The 20,425-nt window shown below is 39.2% G+C and overlaps 1 protein-coding gene across 2 annotated transcripts in view; it reads right to left on the reverse strand.

Moving 5' to 3' along the window:
* Positions 1-20,425, reverse strand: part of CNKSR2 (connector enhancer of kinase suppressor of Ras 2) — a 232,024-nt gene that overhangs the window by 170,292 nt on the left and 41,307 nt on the right. For both annotated transcript variants that reach the window (XM_068420507.1, XM_068420498.1), the window contains exon 3: positions 6,584-6,786. In XM_068420507.1, the coding sequence (XP_068276608.1) occupies positions 6,584-6,786 (203 nt within the window). The remainder of the gene's footprint in view (positions 1-6,583; positions 6,787-20,425) is intronic.

Raw genomic sequence — 20,425 nt, forward strand, 5'->3', positions numbered from 1 at the left:
ATAGTGGAAGAAAATGTATGCATTGTGTATGTCACCATGGTGAAAAGAGGGAGATCCATTTCTCAGTGGGGAATGTGTTCTGCTACTATGGTGCTTTCATACGAAGCAGGCTTAAAGGGTGCACTGAAGCTGAACACCTAGAATTGTTCATACATAAACAAGAGTGTTTACATCATTGCAGGCTGCACTTCTCTGTAGACAACAGAAAAACACCAAAAAAAGTTTACACATCCCACAGTGAGGCTTGGGGGTTCTGTTCTGCTGTCCACACTTAACCAGTGAAGCATTTAAATGTCCTTAACTGTAGGCACAGATTTTAGCCTTAATAGGATTTATGTATACTTATAAGCGCTTTGCAGAATATTAGCACATTTAAGTCCATGCCAAAATGACTTGCCCACCTGGGGGATTCACACCCCATCACCCTATGAATGGCCCTAAAAACAGACCTAGACTTGCCAGAAAGGCCTTTTACTCTGAATTTTTACATTTTGATACTACTCTCAGCAATTTGACCCATGTATTTTATATGACCAACAATTTCTATTTACAGCTGGGCTTCTTATTCATCGCCTTGTTCCATTTTGTTCATGTATCATGTATCCAGACAGCAGCAGTAAATTAATCAGACTGGCACACATTTGTCAGCCTGCTAGCTTTTCTCCAGCCACAGTACTGAAAGTCTGGAATACAAAATCTATCTCCACATCTCTTTGTTCCTACTACTTAGAGTTCAGTGTAATCTGCAGCAGCAGCTTAAGTTTTTTATTTCCAAAAGGGGGATAGCGTTAGGGTGAAAAACAAGGAATACAGGAGAGTTGCTGTGAAAGACATATTGAATCACTGCCCACACAGATGGCCGAGTCAAACAGTACACTAAAGAAATCCAGTGTTCCCTGACAAATCCTAATTCACAACCACTAAAATCTGTGACACAACAGCAGACGCAAAATGTAGCAGTTATGTCATGGGAAGCTGATTATATTTTCCTAAATTCTTAATTGAAAAATAAACCACCGCATTAGCTTAGTTGTGTCTTTAATGAACATTTAATTAAAGCCCTACGAACAACCATCCCTTTCTCACTCCTAGTCTCTAAGTCTGCGTTTATAGTTTACACAGATATTGTTACTATTTGCTAAGATCCAAAACATCCTCCTTGATGCTGCACAAGATGTATGGTATGAGGAGTCCTTGCTTCAGATAACACTGCCCAAGCACTACAGAGTAGGCAGGAGCAGGAAGCCCAGAAGCACAACTAAGAAATTTTTCTTGCTCAGTGCAGTCAGAAGGAAATACAGATTTCCAGGGTGTTTGGTTGGCAAAGAAGGCAGAAGTGTGGTGAAGATGAATGAAGACAACATATCAAACCAAGAGCAACATGGAAGATTGTACCAGCAGAAGCAAGGGATGCAAACAAACTGTGTGCTGGCAGAGAAAGGAGACAAGATGGGAGGAGACAGAGCTCATGCGGCTGCCACCAAATGTCACCCCAGGTCAGGTTCCCTCAGGATCCTCCCTCTTCCACAAGGAGCATTACAGTTCTTCCCAGTTAAGACTACAGTAATAAGCTCCACCTGTTAAATCTAGCTGTCCCATGCAAGAAAAATGTATGTTGTACAGTGGGACTTGACAGGGAAAAACAGGGTGCTTAAATGATGTATAAAAGATGCTTTTGCTCCCAAGGCTTCCTTCCTTTGCAGCAGCCTCTTACTCATTAGGAGACAAACTCAACACTCAACATGGTGCCAACTTCTGATGAAAATACAACCTTCTGTCTGTCAGATGGTTTTGTAAGTTTTGAGAGGAAAAGCATTGGATGAATCTGAGCACCCTTCACTCAGGACTCACCACAATTTCAGTAGTACAGCCAACAGGCAGTAGCAATTAGTAGAAAAGGAATGAGATGTGAGCACAGTATAAGAGCTGGCTGTGTCTTAACCAGAGAGAAAGTTATAAGCATTGCTCAATGCTCTAAACTTGGAGCTCAGAAGAATTTTCTGAGACCCCTATGATATGATTGCTTCTCAGTTGATATTTGCCTCTGGACAAAACTAGGGAGTTTTCACTGGCGTCACTGAAGACCCAAGTAACATGGTAAATCCTAACATAATTTTGTTAAAGGTGAAAAAAGTAGTTTGATTCTCAAAATCCTCCATGAGTTCATAGTGCTTTTAGAGAAGAAAGCCAGAGATGGATGATGTATATTTAATTCAGAAATCTCAGAGAGGCAATGAACACCAACACATCCACACACAAAGCAACACTTCTACAGAATGGTTTTCAGGTGGACTGTAAATGTGTACTGCAAGAACAAAACCTTACCTGGGATTAACATAAATAAATACGTCTAATTTCAATTTCAATTGTATGTGCAGATACTAGTGGACACACTACTGTACAGAAAAAAATCCTTTTATGAGGTTAGAGATAGATTTATGCCACAAAATTGCAATGCATTCATGTTGTGGATCCACAGCAGCGAACTCACAACAGTAATCCTACTTTAATCACACATTTTACAAAATTCTCTCTGTTATACTTTGTTTAGCTTGAGGGACATCAAACTTTTTACCTCAGTTTTTTTTTTGATCAGCTGCACACTTTTTTCAATTGTGTTTTTTCTTCATTCGTTCTAATGGTTTTCTTTAACTATTCAGTTTATTTTCCTTTCAACTATGTTTTTTTGGTTGTCAGCATTCCAGTTTCCCTCTTTGATGTCCTATTTTATATTTTTGAACACTGTACTAAAAAAAAAAAAAATGGACATCTGTACTTATTAATATTTGTCACTTGGCTTCCAGACTGTAGCATACTTTCTGGTCAGGAGTATAAAGCAGAAAGTTTTCCTTGCTTGACCAGAGTTCTGCTTAACAGTATTTATCTCCATCCAGCTTTGATGCCAAACAATAAATTTGCATAAAATGAGTTGTACAAACTTTGAAGGCAAGGTTGTTTGTGTTTTCACTGTAATTCAAAAGAAACATTGAGAAACACATTTATCAGAATTGCTATACATAATCTCAGCAAAGGAAACGCACTGTGCAGAAAGCACTGAGGTTTCTTTCCCAGGATGGAGTGCGTCAGCCCTATAAAAGGCAGGAGAATTTCCAGGAACCAGACACATCAAAGAACGAGGATTCAGAAAGATGACATATATTACTATTCCAAAGAATACAACTTTCATGCATTACAGGAATAAAGACTGAAAAGAACACCAGTGAGCTAACTGTAAGTCTAGAATATCTAGATGACTGTATATATTATTCTCTAATTCTTGAGAAGTATCACTGGAGACATTTCGATGCCTAGCTGCTTTGCATATCAGATAAGTAGTTTGTTGCTATAGCCTGAAGTGTGGTTTTCCATCAGCCTAAGAGCTATGTTAATTGTCAAGTGGAAATGCACCATACTTTCAAAAAAGACTCTCACAGTTTTTCAAGGAAGCACCAATCTCATCAGCAAATTGGCTTGCAAAAATTTGAAGATTAGAGAGAGTATAAAATAAAACATTACTAAGTTAAAACATATTTTTTAAGTCTTCTGGAAGATAAGATAGATTTTGTGGGCTGAGAAAGTAATAGGAAGTTAAAATTAGCCTAAAAAGTTTAAGGACATAATCTATTAGTGTGACGATGGTTTCTTTACAGGATGTTATTGGAGAGCTATTTCATGCTCCTCAAAATCATCAGCCATCCTCTTTCAAAAATAGCTAGAATTCACTAGTAAGTTTTCCAGTTCCTAACTAAACCAGAAGACGTTTAAAGCCTAGCAATAAAAGCTACCCTAATTTTCAGTAAAACTCAATCTCTGACATACATCTGGAAGCAGGACTGCTCCAGGCAAAGACCTGGAACAAAGAGCGTCCTTGGATCGGCCCTGCACAGTGGCACTGCAAGAGCCACAGTGAAAGTAACTCAGCAAATCACAACTCTCACATTCCTTTTGATAATTGTGCCTGCCCTGACAAGGTCCTTATAGATTGCAAGTGTCCTACAGAAACATCATAAAAAGAGAGCTTGCTAGAGCAGCAAGTGAAACACAAGTTGTATGGAGTCATCACCATTCCCTACACATAAAAAACACATCATTGTATTTCTACGCAAGTGGGAGCTGCTGCTAGCTGCTTTTTCCAGATGTGACTTGAAAAACATTGCATAGGGGCAGCCTACTATGGATATTACAATGGGGTGGATAACCCTAATAGCCACTTTATTCCTTCTAATCGTTTACTCTCTCCTCTTTCGCACCCCAGAGATGGAACCAGTGTTAGAAACCAATGAAAAAACTAAGATTTGGGGCCCAGATTTAATATTAACAGCTGTGCAGAATAAAATTAAATCCATGTTCCTGACTTTAAATACTTTATTTTAAAAATCTTTCTATCTCCCCCTAGTGGCCCCAATAGCTTCTCAGAAGGAATATAATAAGCAGAATCCTATTGATCTCCAGATGTTCCCACTTCCTGAGAAAAATGCAGTCATTGGCCTGCCTTCGTCGTAATTTGGGGTCTTCACAAAGAAGGAAGAACAAATCCAACCAAAATACCCACACACTCAGCTCATAAATCAGAAAAGTCTTAAAATGTTGCAGAAAACATTTGCCAGAACGAGGTGTTTAAGCTACACATGCATGAAAGTATCTGCATGAAACTATCACTTCTAGGAAGCCTTATTGGACACTAAAGACAGCATCACTAAAAGCGAGCTACCACCATGGCTGCCCTCATTTTTAAGTTCTTGGAACTCCTGGGTCTGATTAGCTATCATTTCAGATAAATGCAAAAGTCATTTTGCATTTTATTGGGAGTAGAATTGATATGCATATTTTTAGAAATTATTTTAGAGATCTTTCCCTACCAACACTCAAACATCCTAACAGAATTGTCTCTGACAAATACAGTATAGCTGCCTTTGTAATTCTACTAAGAGGTAATTCTCAACACACTTCTGAGCTACGAACAAATTTTACAGACTCAATTTGTCTTTTAATGCTAAAAGTGCATAATCTGGGCACAGTGCACAGTACTACAGTGACATCTGCACAGATGCAGATGTTTCCTAGCATCAACAACTACTTTCTTCCTGAAGTTCAACTACTAAATTCATATTAAGAGGACAAAACCACATTGTTTTTCAGTGTATTAAATGTATACATCTGTGAAAGTTCACTTATTAAAACCAGACTGTTTTATGCAGAGGGAAAAAAAAAAATCTCAACTTTGCAACTAAGTCTTTATCCATTAGCCACAGTTCCAATGAGAAAATGATCAAGGTTATTTCTAAATTGAGAGAAGTGGCGAACACTGATGTGCCTATGCCAAACAACATGGTATTCTACTGTTCTTTCCGTTTTAAAGCCCAGAATGATACGCTGTTCTCTGTCAAAAATGATTTGCAGGCAGAAAAAGTGAAGCCTACAGGTCTTCCAAGTGACAACAGGCTAGAGGCAGAGCTAAAATATATATTTACAATTTTTTAAGCCTCGATACTAAACTCTTTCCATTAGATTAGATGCGCAGAGAAGAGATACAATGTTAAACATCTAAGTAGAAATTTAGGAGCCCAACTTTAGGTACTCTGGTTTTGGAAATTGAGGAAAGGCTAGAAAGACGGAAGAAAAGAAGAAGTAGTGATAGCTGCAGTCTGTTGAACAAATGAAAGAGTACGCAGTTCAGCTGAAGAAATGGAAAAGCTTCATGCCTCACCTAAACCTTTCATGTGGAAATCATTTATGGGACCAGAAGCCAGTTTTCCTCAGGAAAATGAAACACAACAAAACCCACAGCAGTAAATCCAAATAATTCTGTCGGATTTTAAGAATTACACAAAGACCATACTCTGAATAAAACTTCAGCTGCTGGATACAAAAAAAGATATACCTTTAAATCAAAATAAGCATTTTATTTTCGCTGATAAAAATGCACTGTGATGTGTTTTATAAAGTCATACAGATAAACTAATTTTAACCACTTCAGGAGTTTAAATGATCATCTTAAATACCTGCATATTACTCTTGTTATCATTAGAAAAATGTCACTACAGATATAGTAAAGGAGAGTACTTAAATCCTGGTCCCATATACTTCCTAGGTAGTAGAGGTAAAAGTATAAGACAGTTCCAATTGCATCTACAGTTTCAGATGTATTTCACTGGCATTTAAAAAACCTCTAATGCAACATGCATGTTTACACACACACACTGGAAGAATATATTGACACCTATATAATGAAAGTATGATCACAGTTTTGTGAATTTGATTCTATCAGGCAATGAATCTGAGTTATGCAGGTCAAAGTGTTGTACTATATTAATAATAAAATACATACATAACCTAATGATGTCATCCTGTTGCTATATTATATTTCCAGATATGTGTAGCGTTACAGTGCATTTAGAAGTATTGTACTGAAATGCTATCTGAATTGCATGCTGATTTAACAAGAAAATTGCTACAAACATACTCTGAGAATTTCTAAATGAATTCTGCTTCCATTTCAATGTCTACCTTACATTTTGTAAATAACTTGGGGTTTCTGGATGTGCGTGATGTGGTTACCTGTGACACATTTGGGAGATTTTACCTGTCCAACCAAGCCAGCAGACTTTTAGCAGCTCCAATCAGATCCACTACAGATGTCAGAAAATCATTCGGTAATTTGCGGCTGGTCCTTCCATCATAGTGACCACTCCTCCTCCTCCCAGTGATGAAGTTCTGCAGATTTTTGGCAGATGCGTTCAGTTTGTGAGAAAGGGTTTTTAGATTTTCTGTTTCCAAACCATAGTTCTGCATTGAAAAAAAGATAAAAAAAAGAAAGTTAGCTTTGCAGCTGAACATGAAGTACTGAGAACAGCAAGACTGCTCTTCTGCTTCAAAACTTAACCATTCCTAATAATTAAGGTAGAAATACACCCACTCATTAGTTTTCAAATCTATGGCATGTTCTGTTTCTAAAGGGCATAAAAATAGAACAAACGAAGAGCAAAATTATGAGTGATCTTCTAGCTGTTTTTAAGTGCACTGAGAAAAACATCTCAAAATGAAGAAAAAACTTAGTCTGGAAGATTGATTTTCAAAGCAGTGCATGACTCTCAGTAGATCAGACTGTTCTCTCAGTAGATCTGATGGTTAGGGATCAGTCCCTCGTGTCCGTACTCACACCGATTCTTAAGATCAAGTTAGGCAAGAGAGCTTGCAACTAGCAGAAGTATGCAGTATGGACACAGTGTGACATCAAATTGCTTTTGTTCGTTTCAGTGAAGAAAGCATGTTCATTACCTTATTTTTATTCTTGTTAGCAGTAAAGGACCACCAGAATCACAGACCAGAGAACACTACTCTGCTCAATGTCTATGTTGCCCTTCTAAAGTCAAGCTGTAAACTTTGCTTCCATTTAAGAGTCAATCCCTTAAACTTAAATTATGTCTCTTAGCTGTGCAGCAGAGACAGAAATAACTATGCAGAAATATTAACAAACAGTACTTGAAAATCCTTCAAATATACAAATGTTGCTGAAACAGCACTAGAGAATGCCTCGATTTAATGTTCAATTAAAATACAATATAGTACCATCAGTAATTTGTTATTTCTATAATAGATCTGTTTTCCTCACAAATGCAAAGAATTTCAAAAGAGGTCTTTTGCCTTTGTAAAGGAATAAGCAATTGCATAGACTTGAGTTTATTATTCATGGTTATGACATGGAATGCTCACAACTTGTTCAGTTGGTGATGGAAAGGGCTACTTACTATCGAAGATGGACCATTTCCCACCACAAATAATGATGAAGTAGGATGCAGAAAGCCCCTCAGCTGCACACGGAAAAATCGACTTCCTAATGACAGCCCCTGTCCTCACCAGCTCTCCTCCCAGACCCCTAGTTTGGTCTCCATGCTAATCTGTCCACAAGGAGAAGAGATGGGAGAAGAATGCTAATTTAAGACCCCTGAAGCTTATTTACCTTAGTCTTTTTTCTATAGTAAATGGAAGGGGCAGGGGGTGGTGATTATTTACAGCGGTTGTCATGCTCCTAATCCAAACCATCTACTAAATGAACTTAATCTCCTCTTTAATTGCACATAGACTGCAGGAACATTACACTGAAGCTAGCCATGGTGAGCACCCAGCCTTCCCACAATGTCCACTCCCAAGCAAATGGGAGATCATCACGGAAAGGAGAGACTTCAGCACATGGCTTGTCTGTCGTCTCCCAGCCAGCTCCTCTTCACGCTTGTGAACCGAACGCACTTCGTGAGGGGTCCACTAAAACAACAGCCATCTTTCCGCAGCAGAGGATGCGCTTTAGGACTCAGCTTAAGGGTGAAGTGACCATATGCTAAGGCTGCGCTTTAAAAACCACTACTGTAACTTCTGTGAACATCCATATTTTGGGCAAGGAAGGCTTTGTGGGCATGTTTCTCAACCGCACAGTTTCTGCACAGGTGCCATCCTCTGCCACCACATTCAATTCCCGATTAGACAAATTGTATGTTTGGACAGTGACTTTTCCACCATGTAAATATTCGATAGCAATTATACAACAGATAGAGTTAGGTTATAAATTAAAAATTACAAGATGAAAACAATAAATTGGGATGGAAAAGTAAAACGTACTTTATTATGCAGCTAAACAGCTCACAACTAATAACTTATTAAATCAGTCCAAATTAGAGAGATAAACATCAGATAAAAATTAATTTGTTTTTGCTGTAGTTTTCTGTGGTTGCTGTGGCTGAGAGAGCACGATGGAGATTGAGGACTGGGTAGGAGTAAGTTGGAAAAAATACCAGGTTTGTTCTTATTTCATCCTGCTTCTTGAGCATCTAGCTCATTTTGGCAAAACTAACGGGGGAAGAAACAAATGAAAGATATTCTGGATGAAAGATACATCACACAAAACGCCATACAGATCAGCCAAACCAAAAACCCACCACGACACCCACCCAACATGGCGCTTGCCTCCCTCAAACATGGGGCGGGGAGAACGACCACAAACAGCAGGCTGGCCACAGGGCTCCTGACACGGTTTCCTTCTTTCTTACACACTGAAATGTTGAACTTCTTCATTCAGGGGGCTGTTACTAAGAAGCCGAGTGCAATTATCCAAATACTGCGCTCACCTTCAAACCACACGAGGTAAACTAAGGTGGGGGAAGGAACCAGCCGGGCCCTGGCACCGGCTTGCCTCCCCAGCCAGGCTGTAAGGCCGTGTGCAGGGCCCATGGCTGGGGGAGACCATGCTGAGGCCCAGGCTGGATCCCAATGCTCCTCCTCGACAACCCCAAATTATTTCACTTCCCTCTCTTTCTCCATCCCCCACTTCGTCACCTTGACTGTACCTCATCCGCTTAGAGAGGCAGGTGTTGGGTGCCCGCCTGTGCTGCTGTGCCGTGCCCACCACAGCGGGAACCCTGACAGGCAATGCGCAGGCCTCTGGTCCCACCAGAAAGTAGAGCACCAGCAAAAAGAAACGCTCCAATATCGAACACTGCGGACTGAGCAAAACGATACTCAAAAATTTATTCTATGACAAGAAAATAAGGTGCATTTAAGTAGATGCTTCTTTAGAAAATCAGCTCCTATAAAAGCTTAGTGGCCTCTTGCTAACATTTCAAGTGACGGCCACCTACAGACTCACTCTTTTTCAGATGTCTTTTTTCACCATCAGCTATGTGGAAAGGAAGGCACAATGTTAACAGATACAAAGTCTATTTTCACAGGAAAGGAAGAGAAAATGTTAACAGATACAAGGTCTATTTTCACACTTATTCATCAAATGTGTGTGTTTTCTTTAACGTAAAAAACTGAAGGACAAATGTACTGCCTAAGCCACATATAAAATTCAGTCTTACATGAGGAATGGCACTGATTTTAGTAAAGCCTCCACCTGTAACATGAGACAGATAAAGCGAGGGATGGAAAATACAGAAATAAATTTCAGGCAGAATATATTTTTGGGCAGCTGTGTTTATTGAAGCCTTCTAGTAGAAGGATCCTAAAACAGCAACCAAGCTAACAAAATCCCCACTTTGTTTATCACTAGTATTTCTGGCCCACATTAAAAATGAACAGAGAGTTGCACGTTCTAATTTTGGAAAAAAGCTTGCTCAAATAATAAGTGCCAAGTTTAATCATACTTTATATGTGATAATATACTATTAACAATATGGTTTTCTTAGAAATGCACTGCATTTATTTTCAAGCAAGGTACGAAGATAATTGCAGGCAACGGAGACAATTCTTTGTTTTCTCTTACTCTGCATTTAGCCAGCGCTAACACAAGTTATGCTTTCATTAGCCAAAATAAATTTACAGTCACTGAAAGAACCACAAAGAAATCTCTTTTGTTAAGAAACTTGCTAAAATAGAGTTTAATTCATAGAATTCAGCTGCATAGGTAGAAGTTGCAAAAATCCATGCACCGTCTGATGGTTTGTCTTGGCTAATCTTCATAAAGAACCAAAACATTAAGTATTCTGGTAAAGTATCACACAAGCATTGCAATAGATGGGAGTCTCGGTTGTTGTTTTGCACCCTTCCTAGCAGCGCTGCACTCACCATCCCCGGAGACCTGCAGGAACAGCCCAGATGAGGGATGCTGTGGGTCAGCCCCTTCTCATCTCAGTGGTGGCTGTTGGGGGAAATGATCTCACAAGGTAACAAACAAAAACCTATTTCTGTAAAACGGGTACTCTAGAAACTTGCTTTTATTAGACAAGATTGTGTTTCGAACAAAAATGTAAATTTAACCCCCTTTCATAAGCTTTCTGCTACTTAAACTGGCTTTGGAGATGGTGATTATTATTCACTGTCTAGCTTCTTATGTAAAAAACAAGGATTTTGACAGTGGGGCCTAATATTTGCAGGAGCAATTCTTTCCTATGTGTTGAAATTGTGAATGAAAAGACATGGGATGAATATGCAAATATAGAAAAGAAAATAGACAATATGTTTGTGCAGACTAAAGAAATGCATATTTTCCAGTTGTTTATGGTTGTCATCCATGGGCAAGCTGATTGCAGATGACCTCTCTGCCTGTGCTTGTCCGTAGTGAGCTTCCCACCTCCCACCGTCAGAAAAGATGGAACTTCTTCCCTTGTCCTTTCGAGTTGTGACTGCTTCTTAGCATGGTGTTTTCACGCATTTCTCATCTTGCCTCTCTTCATTTGTCAAAACTCAGTATCATGCTATACCAACTCAGGCTTTCTGGATCTTTACAGTGGCAGATCAACAAATTTTTTTCTTGAAGCCATAAAACAGTAACAACATGTGTCTTTTCCCCATGGCATAACAGGAAAATCTCCTTTAGGGTAAATCAAAGGCGCTATAATCTCTTCTGCATGTCCTGGAGGGTCTGCTTGTATGCATTTCTGGCTCTGCAAGCTTCCTCAGTCCCTCTGATGTACGCACATTCATGTGCACAGACACTTGCCTAGATGGTTTCATTACTTTCCTGCCCATCACCTGCTCTGGTTTCCTCCCACAGTTTTCAGCCGAAGGCTCTGGCTGCCTGCAAGGGCAGCATGACCCCAGCATGCAAGCTCCCGACCTGCTCTCTCAGCAAGCCCTCGCACGGCCAGCAGGACTAGGGAAGTGGTCATCCCCCTGTACTCAGCACTGGTGAGGTTGCACCTCGAATACTGTGTTCAGTTTTGGGTCCCTCACTACAAGAAAGACATTGAGGTGCTGGAGTCCACAGAAGGGCAGTGAAGCTGGTGAAGGGTCTGGAGAACAAGTCTGATGAGGAGTGGTTGAGGGAACTGGGGTTGTTTAGCCTGGAGAAAAGGAGGCTGAGGGGAGATGTCATTGCTGTCTACAAGCACCTGAAAGGAAGTTGTAGTGAGGTGGATGTAGGCCTCTTCTCCCAGGTAACAAGTGATAGGACGAGAGGAAATGGCCTCAAGTTGTGCCAGGGGAGGCTTAGATTGGATATCAGGAAAAATTTCTTCACAAAAAGGGTTATGAAGCATTGGAACAGGCTGCCCAGGGAAGTGGAGTCACCATCCCTGGAGGTACTTAAAAGATGAGTAGATGTGGTGCTTAGGGACATAGTTTAGTGGTGGACTTAGCAGTGCTAGGTTAACGGTTGGACTAGATGATCTTAAAGGTCCTTTCCAACCAAAACAATTCTATGTTCTATGTTCCTCTGCATGCTTGTAGAAAATATAAGCAGCTAAGCAAGTCTACGCATCCACTTTCTCAACGAGAGGCCACAGAGCAAGAGACTCTTCAGAGACACCCTGCCTCAACAGAAACGGCTCTAATGGAGTCTCTTCTGGCAATCGCAAAACAAGAACTTGATGAAGCTAAGCTACACAGAGTAATAGCTTGTCAGCAGGTGTTCAAACTAAAGGTGGTGGGAGCTATTAATAGACATCCTACCTGCTAATTACTTTTCTGTGGCTTCACATGACAGTGTGAATGATGAATTGTAGCTCTTTTCTTCACATACTGACAAGCAGCAGCTCTAATCACCACTGATGAGTTCCACTTTTTTTTTTTTTGTGAGCAGAGCCAGTCTAGTCCCTCTGCCTGCCCATCCAGTACCACAGCGTAGGAAGAGAGTTCAGCATCCAAACTTTGAAAGTAAAGTGAACTTTTTTTGGATTAGCTTGATCAATGTTCATTAGTTGTTCATTCCCCCTCTCCAGTTAAAAAAAAAAAAAATAATCAGAGCTCATTTCATCTCTTTCCTTTGTTAAATTCACTTAACCCTTGCTGGCAGGGAAGTGCACCTCACACTGCTAGCACAGGTTAAACTGTTCGTAACTTATACAATGCTAACTATCTCTCCTGGCTCAGACAGAATGTCTAGAAGCTACTGAGACCTTTAGTTTAGGGTATTTTTATGTTGCGCACTGCAAGGGCAAAATACCTCAGCTAACTAAAAAAACCAAGCTCAGGTACCAAAATAAGTCCGGATCTAAACACACCGCAATATGCAATACAGACATAGCCACAGTCCCATTAACAAATCCAGAAGTCCCTTAGAACAGATGTCTTGATCCACAACTTTTATGCAGTCGCGAATGCCCACACATCTCCAAGCACAAAGGCCACGTTAAGTTCAAGGACATCATTTGGCTCCTACAAACAATTCAAGATAGAGAAATGAACATATGGCCCCTCTGCCTATCTTTCTAAATAACTGTTTCTTCTCTTTCAGCCCAGAAAGCTGCTGGAAGACATGGAGCAAAAGGCAGGCAGCAACTAGTGCTAACCCTTACTGAAGAGACACAAGATGGGAACTGAAGACACTACTGTAACACTGGTGTTTGGGGGCAAAAGGAAAATATAAACAGTTTCTCCAGGCAGGCGGAGCAGATAGCAGTGCTTCCATCAATTAATTTCTGCTGCCCTTCTGGAGAAGGTAACCATGACTGTATAAATTACAGAAGGTAAAGGTTTATTTTTCTTTGGCAAATATTTGTCATCACACACACAAACGTTATTTTTAAAAGGAGAAAAAAAATGGCAATCTTTTGAAAAGACAAATATTGTAGTCTAGATAGCTGTACTGTGTAATAAATAATGTGCAGTGTATAATAAATTCTGTGTAAAGAAATGTAACTTCTCAGTTATGCCTGATATCTCTCAGTAATATGGATAACAATCACAAGGATGAAATCATAAGTTTTCTCTCTAACGCACTTTTTAAAAAGTCTTTTTCCACTTATTCAAAGACTGAACGCAGGAATTTTAGGTAAGAATAGCGTATGACTGCTAAGAAATGGACTTAAGATAACCTCAGGCAAGCTTAATTCTGCTCCTCACTATTTTGCAGTGCTTTCATCTTCCATATGTAATTTTTGAGCATCATCTCTGTGGGTAATATTTATTGCTTTTAAATAAGCAACATGGAAACGGTAAAGTTCATAGAGTCTTCAGTTCTCAGGAAGCCTGGGGAAGTTTTTAAACGACTAATCAAAACAGCATCACGTGGATACCACGGCACATGGCAGCCATTTCAAAACCATGCCTCAAAATTTGGGGCGGCCAAAAATTCGCCAAGAAAAATTCCAACCTTTGTCTCAAAAGTTTGTTTTTAAAAAGGAACAGAATGCATCTGAACCTCATTCTCCAAAACACTTGGCTGAACACATCCCACAAAGTATAAGGCAGATAGCTTACCAGCCCAAAGTTGCAAGCAACTGAGAACAGAGCTTGTCATGTGGAAGGTGCCTTATGTGACTTTATACCTCATCAGATCTGCCTACAACACGTATTTCTAACGGCCCTTCTTCCAGCATCACAAAATGCCAACACTAAGGTTATCTCTTCTCCAAATAGCACTGACATATGGGGTAATTTACAAGTGCGCAACACATGATCCTTACACATCTGTTTCATAAACACAGAATAAGTAGATAAGGAGAAAAAGACAGACACCTCAAATGACACTTATAATTTACTGCAATTATTAAACATACACTGATTAAACAGCAGATGGTTTCAAATAGTATAAATATTTGTCTTACATGTTTGCAGTCAGAAAAAAACTCAGGTGCATGACACTCATAGCCCTGCAGAACCTGGGAAAGGTTCATAATCATGAACCTTTCCTGAAAAAAGCCCTTTGTTTTCCACAGCACAATCAAGCAACACATCAAAAAGCCAAGCCCTGGTTATGCTTTGTAGCACTAACAGAGCAATTATATAACTATTCTTCTTACTCTTATTCAACCAGCAGATACTGCAAGACCAAGTGCTCATTTTTTTGTTTTTCTACTTTCTCATGTAATTTTGTCCCTAGCCAGCCTAATGCTCCTACTTCTCCAGAATTCAAACCACCAGTTACATATTCAGCTACACACATTTCACAAATTCTTAAACAGCTAATCAGCCACTTCAAAAAATAAAGGAAGTAAGTAGATTGTTATTAATACACTACCTCTTTAAAACATTTTACATTCTAACAGCCCTTTTTACCCAGTCTGCTTTTAACTAGGGGATTGATCTTTAAAGGTCCCTTCCAACCCAAACCATGCTATGCTTCTATGAACTAGGGCATATATTTTGCACTCACCCAAAACTCCAAACAGTCCAAAGAAAAAAGCACTTAAGAAAAGTATCTAGGATCTGTAACTGATTCTTAAGGCAGGTGGAAGGACATTCACGCTTTACATACAGACATATTTACTGCCTTTGGCATACCACAGAGTTTACTGCAGTTCTGTATAAAAGATCTACTAACAACAGCAACAAACATTTCCAATGTGATCTATATGAGCTATCAGAAACCCTTTAACTCCTTAGCTTTATTGATCTGGTGATGGACTTCAGGATTTCCTTCTCTGCAGTTAAGTTAGCTCAGGCTGAAGACAGGAAGGCAGATGACATATAAACTGAACTTTAACTTGCAGAGGGCAATAGTAAAAGGGTAAGTAATTTTTCTGCTATGAGCATGCAGAATATTAACAATAAATCCCAACTTCAGTACATACAAATCTCCATTCCAAAATGAAGTATTCCTCATTTAGCACTACAATGATTAAGTCTAATATTCACTATTACTGACAAAAGCAGTTATAAGATCTGAGTAGTGATAAGGGCAAAGGAAAGGATTTCTGTGTGAGAAATGGCAAGAAGATGAAATTAAGAAAAAAGGCATAATTCTTAAGAGGAATCGAATCATTCATGGGTAAAGTAGGTCTATTTCTTACATTCATTTGCATATAGATGTTTTGTGTTAGTGGTGAATGATAAGTAATTTCATGCTGTTAGTGCACACCAACGTTTTCTCTGCCAAATGATAATGCTATTTCATCTGATGCAATCTTCTAGCTTTACAGATTCAAATATACAGGTTATAATAAATTCCTGTTCAGCCACAGCCGATTTAAGTAACTAGCATGAAACCAGTACTGAAACCAGTATGCTGTACAAAGCAAAAACTGTTTTGTTTTGGTTTTTAACCAAACTCTATTCTACACAAATGCAGACACCCTGAAGAAGTATTTTGCAAATTCACAGAAACTTCACAAAGTTCTCTTTTTTAAAAAAATAAAGAATTCAGAAGTTATTTGTGAGGTTTTCTAAATATTCTTGTCTTCCCAGAATAAAATATTTCCCACTTTAAAGTCTTCTTTTAAAAAATATTTGAAGATGTTCAAAATCAAACAAAACTAATTTAATCTTCATTCAAACAAAATGTACATGACATTTTGGAGAAGTAAAATAAAAAAAAAAAAATCCTTATGCATCAAGGCATTGTGGTGATAAGAAGAAATCTGGCTATGCAGCCTTCAGTCTTTGTATTCTCCAGACAGTGAGATAAAGGGTAGCATTTTCTGGGAAAAATATGATACCAAGGAGACATAAAATTTAAAGTCTATGGACACTCAGCAAAATATGGTCATACCCAGTTTCAAGAAATGAAACACCATCTCCTGACAAACAGATGATGGTAAAAGAATTACGGGCATTGCTTTGCTTTCCCCTTCTGCAGCACAGTTAGGTATTTCAGGAGCTACAAGACTTCCAGATACACTCCAAACTTGGAAGACTGATACAGTGATCTGATGGCATTATCTAAGTAATGTGGTCTTCAGTATGCATTCCTCTTTTCATAAGCATCACCTCCGTCTTTCCTCAATTTACTTTCTCTTGGCATTGTTGTTCACCTCCAGGTCTTAAAAGTAACCATCAGAGAAACAAGGCTCATGGTATTTTATGTGTGGATGAAGGTCTGCTACACTGTTGTTTGTTTAATGATTAAAAGCAGTCTTAGACCAGCTCCACGGCCACACACATACTGAAAAGGATCATACTGAGGCTGGATCTGGGTGATAATTTTGTAATTGATGAACAGTGTATCTTTTATTACCTGGGAGTAGCCTGAAGAAAAAAATACCATGATAGCTAACTCAGTACAGTTTCTCCTGTACTCTAGAGCTGGACATGCAGTTTCTTAGTTTACCATTTTTTAACCAGTTTTGAGATGTCAATTATTTTTTGAGATTTTTGTCAGTATGAATAAACACATCCACATCAAGCAGGAATCTAACTTTGGTGCCACCAGTGCGATCTCGGTTTCATGTCCCAGTTTGAACAGAAACCAACAAGACACATGCCTTGCTGGAAACAGAACAACTCTACAGGTATATCTCCATCATAGTGTTTTCTCAAGGACTGATGAAAAACCATGCAACAATGAAATGCCATCACAGACCTCACTAACTCTTTCTTTTAAGCACGGAGAACATTTCATTTATCTTGCCCTTTCTGACATACAGATTTTACAAAACACAAAACCACACCGAGGCAAGCTAATCTATTGAACAAGCTCCTACCTTCACAGACTGAAGGAGAGAGCAAAGAAACAAAACACATTAGTCACATTGCCCGCTCTCTCCTGGAGCACGTTCAGCTTCAGTGATGGTATATGATATATACGCCCCCACCATTATCAGCAAGCGTGACCTGTAACAGCAATAGCAGCTGGGCAAAATCTTTACTCCTCCTTCTTTGAAACACGACAGGAAAAGAAAACCTGTGAATCTCACCCCCTGGATGCTTGCTCTCTTGTCAAGAGCACAGTATGGTAGGCTGGCAGCCAAGAGAGACTCTTCTATGATGGATAGCACAGGGCACCATTTGTTCTCTGATCAGCTAACGAACACTGGAGGATCCATTTGCTGCAAGTGCTTATGACAAGAGGGGAATACTGTGAGAGACCATAGCCACCCACCCACCTTCTGTCAAAAATCAATAAAGAACATCCTTTAAATAGTGCTATCAATCATAACTGTTCCCAACTATTATTGCAGCAAACAGTTTGTCTATTTAGCGCTGTTCAGTAGCCTCCGCCTGGGTCAAGGAGGTCCCATGCTCCCTCCATACCAGCCAAATATGCTTGTTCAGGCTCTCCACTTTCCTCCAGGAAGAAAATGTTCCCCTGTGAACTACAGGCATGCAACACAAGCAGCTGGTTTGCCATTTGCTCTATCCACAGCTGACAGGGCAGAAATTGCGAACAGAAGTTTACCCCCAAAAAATGCTGTAAAGTGGGGCAGGAAGAAAGCAGCTCCTAAAACACATCACCAACCAACACTGCAGAAGCTCATTGATAGCAGCTCTGTCTTGGAAACTCTCCCCTGCAGAGTGGGAGCAGGAATGAACAGTGGGCGGTGGTTCTGTCCCCCTCAGTTGTCCTCAATGCCAAAAACTGTTTAGATGGTCACTCACTAACTCGGAGAGAATGTGGAGGAGAATCACAAGTGTCAATCCTTTTGTTTTCTAATGATTAGTTTAAAATCAATCAGAGATTATGCTTGCAAGTCAAAATTAACAAAACTGTTCCTACCCCATCATGCCACCCATCACCTCCAGCATCCAAATAGATCTTAACTCAGCTGGATCATACACTTGTAACTCATGCCAAATTCTATCATGAAACCTCTATTAAACTCCAGTGAAACAGGAAAAAAAAAAAAAAAAAAAATCGGACAATTTTCATTAAAAAAACCTTGCACAGTGACTACTTGCACTAGCAGTTATCCTGTGTTGGAAAGTCATAGGCTAAACAATACAGTCAACACTACAGGCTAATCGGAAGAATGGGCAAGCACTAACCAGGACAGATACTTACTGATGCAATAAAAAAAGGAAAGCCTGTAAGTATAGGGCCAGTATAGCCAAAAGGATTGTCTCTGAATGAAATTTCCTAAGAGGTTTATCTGATTGGTGAACAATAAATTCAAATTAAGTCCACTAAAATCAATATAACAATCACATTTTGTATCCCTGAGGAGCCATGAGGAGCCAATTGTGAGACTGCAAAAACCTCAACTTAAATTAGAAGCTGTGATCTGAATGCATGCTATTGTGTGTCAGTGATGAAGTTTTCTTTAAGACAAACTTAGAAAAGCAGACAACACTGTATGTGCAACAAGGACCAGGAAGGTAGAGATTTGCTGCATGAATTAAGGATGCAGTGTTAGCCTTCACTACAAATTCCTTATTTAATATTCAATTTAGTTCCATACACTTTTGTCTAAGATAACAGAGCTACAAATACAAGTTTTGTTTGTTTGTCTAAAGATAACATCTGTAATTACATAGCCGGTGAATAAAAGAAATTTCAGCTAATAAACAAGGTTCCTTCTGTGAAAATAGGTTATTTTTGAAAGAGCCACAATCTGTCTCCCTGTGTGCCCGGGAAGAATGGTCATCAGTGCCCACCCTAAGTTAGATTTTGTCTCAGTTAATTAAAGTATTTACTTTCTTGTTTCCTTTTGCACTGTCTGATGAGAGAAGTACTTTGTGAATTACTCTCTTTATGTTCCCTTCCATATCAGTAGCAAATTTCGGGGGGGGGCGGGGGGATTGCATCCTTTCCATTACTTAAAAAAACAAATACATGAGTTTACTTACTGCACTGAGCCACTCTGCAGCATTATTAGAAATACTACTCTTAAGAAAAGAATCTAAGATGTGTTTAAAACCAAACGGCTTCTTGTATGGAAAATACCTTCTCCAATTTTTTTCCTTTTCCTGTTGCATTTTCATTTTTTTTCACGCTCTTCTCTTTATTACCCCTCACATCTATCTCCCAAAGATGCCAACAACAGGGTATTCAGAAAAGCTGCTGCATACTGAGAATCCACAAGCCCTTCTGAAGAGCCTTTCAGCCTACCATCTTTGATTGCCTCTGCTGGGATTCAGCTTTCTTAAAGCTGCTTCTGAAGCTTGGAAAAATAGTACACATTAAAAATCCACAAAACACCACTTTAGGCAGTCAAGTACATCTTAGCAGAGCTGTTCACAATCCTTCCTAAAGCAGAGAATGCAGACAGAGTGCCCAATCTATCACTAATCTTTACAAGCAGCCACAAAAAGTTCCTAAGAAGGGTGAAGTCAGCACCACACCCCTCACTGAGGGGATAATCCCAGTTTTGCATGACCTGACTGAAAAGACCATTACCAAAATCCCTCTGTATGCTCCATCAAAGATGTATGTATTACTTTTATATAAGATAATTATTTCAGTATTTAATCCTTTCTACTGTGAAATACAACCAGCTATGTTTCAGCAAGCTTGAACAATCATCTAAAACATAATTTGCATGAAAGGATCACTGAAAAATGACATGGTTAATATCAGGACATTTTGTTTGTAAAGGGCAACTGGCACTCAATTACTGTATTCACATATATCACTGTTTTATATTCCAAACCAAACCCAGTCTAGTCCTTTTGTGATTTCAGATAAGCTTTCCTTCTATAAAGACAGATACGTAAGCCTTAAATCTCTGATACCAATTTATTTAACAAGCACCATCCTATCAGTAGATACTGCTCTTTACCTTGCCTCTGGTTTAAAATGCTAAATTGTTTATACATTACATGTCAGGAGTTTCTTGAACTACTTAGACAGTCTTTAGGACCAGCAATTTGAATACACAAACCGTGAATACGCAAACAC

Source organism: Nyctibius grandis, chromosome 2 (assembly GCF_013368605.1).
Source record: "Nyctibius grandis isolate bNycGra1 chromosome 2, bNycGra1.pri, whole genome shotgun sequence".
In the NCBI taxonomy this organism is placed as follows: Eukaryota; Metazoa; Chordata; class Aves; order Nyctibiiformes; family Nyctibiidae; genus Nyctibius; species Nyctibius grandis.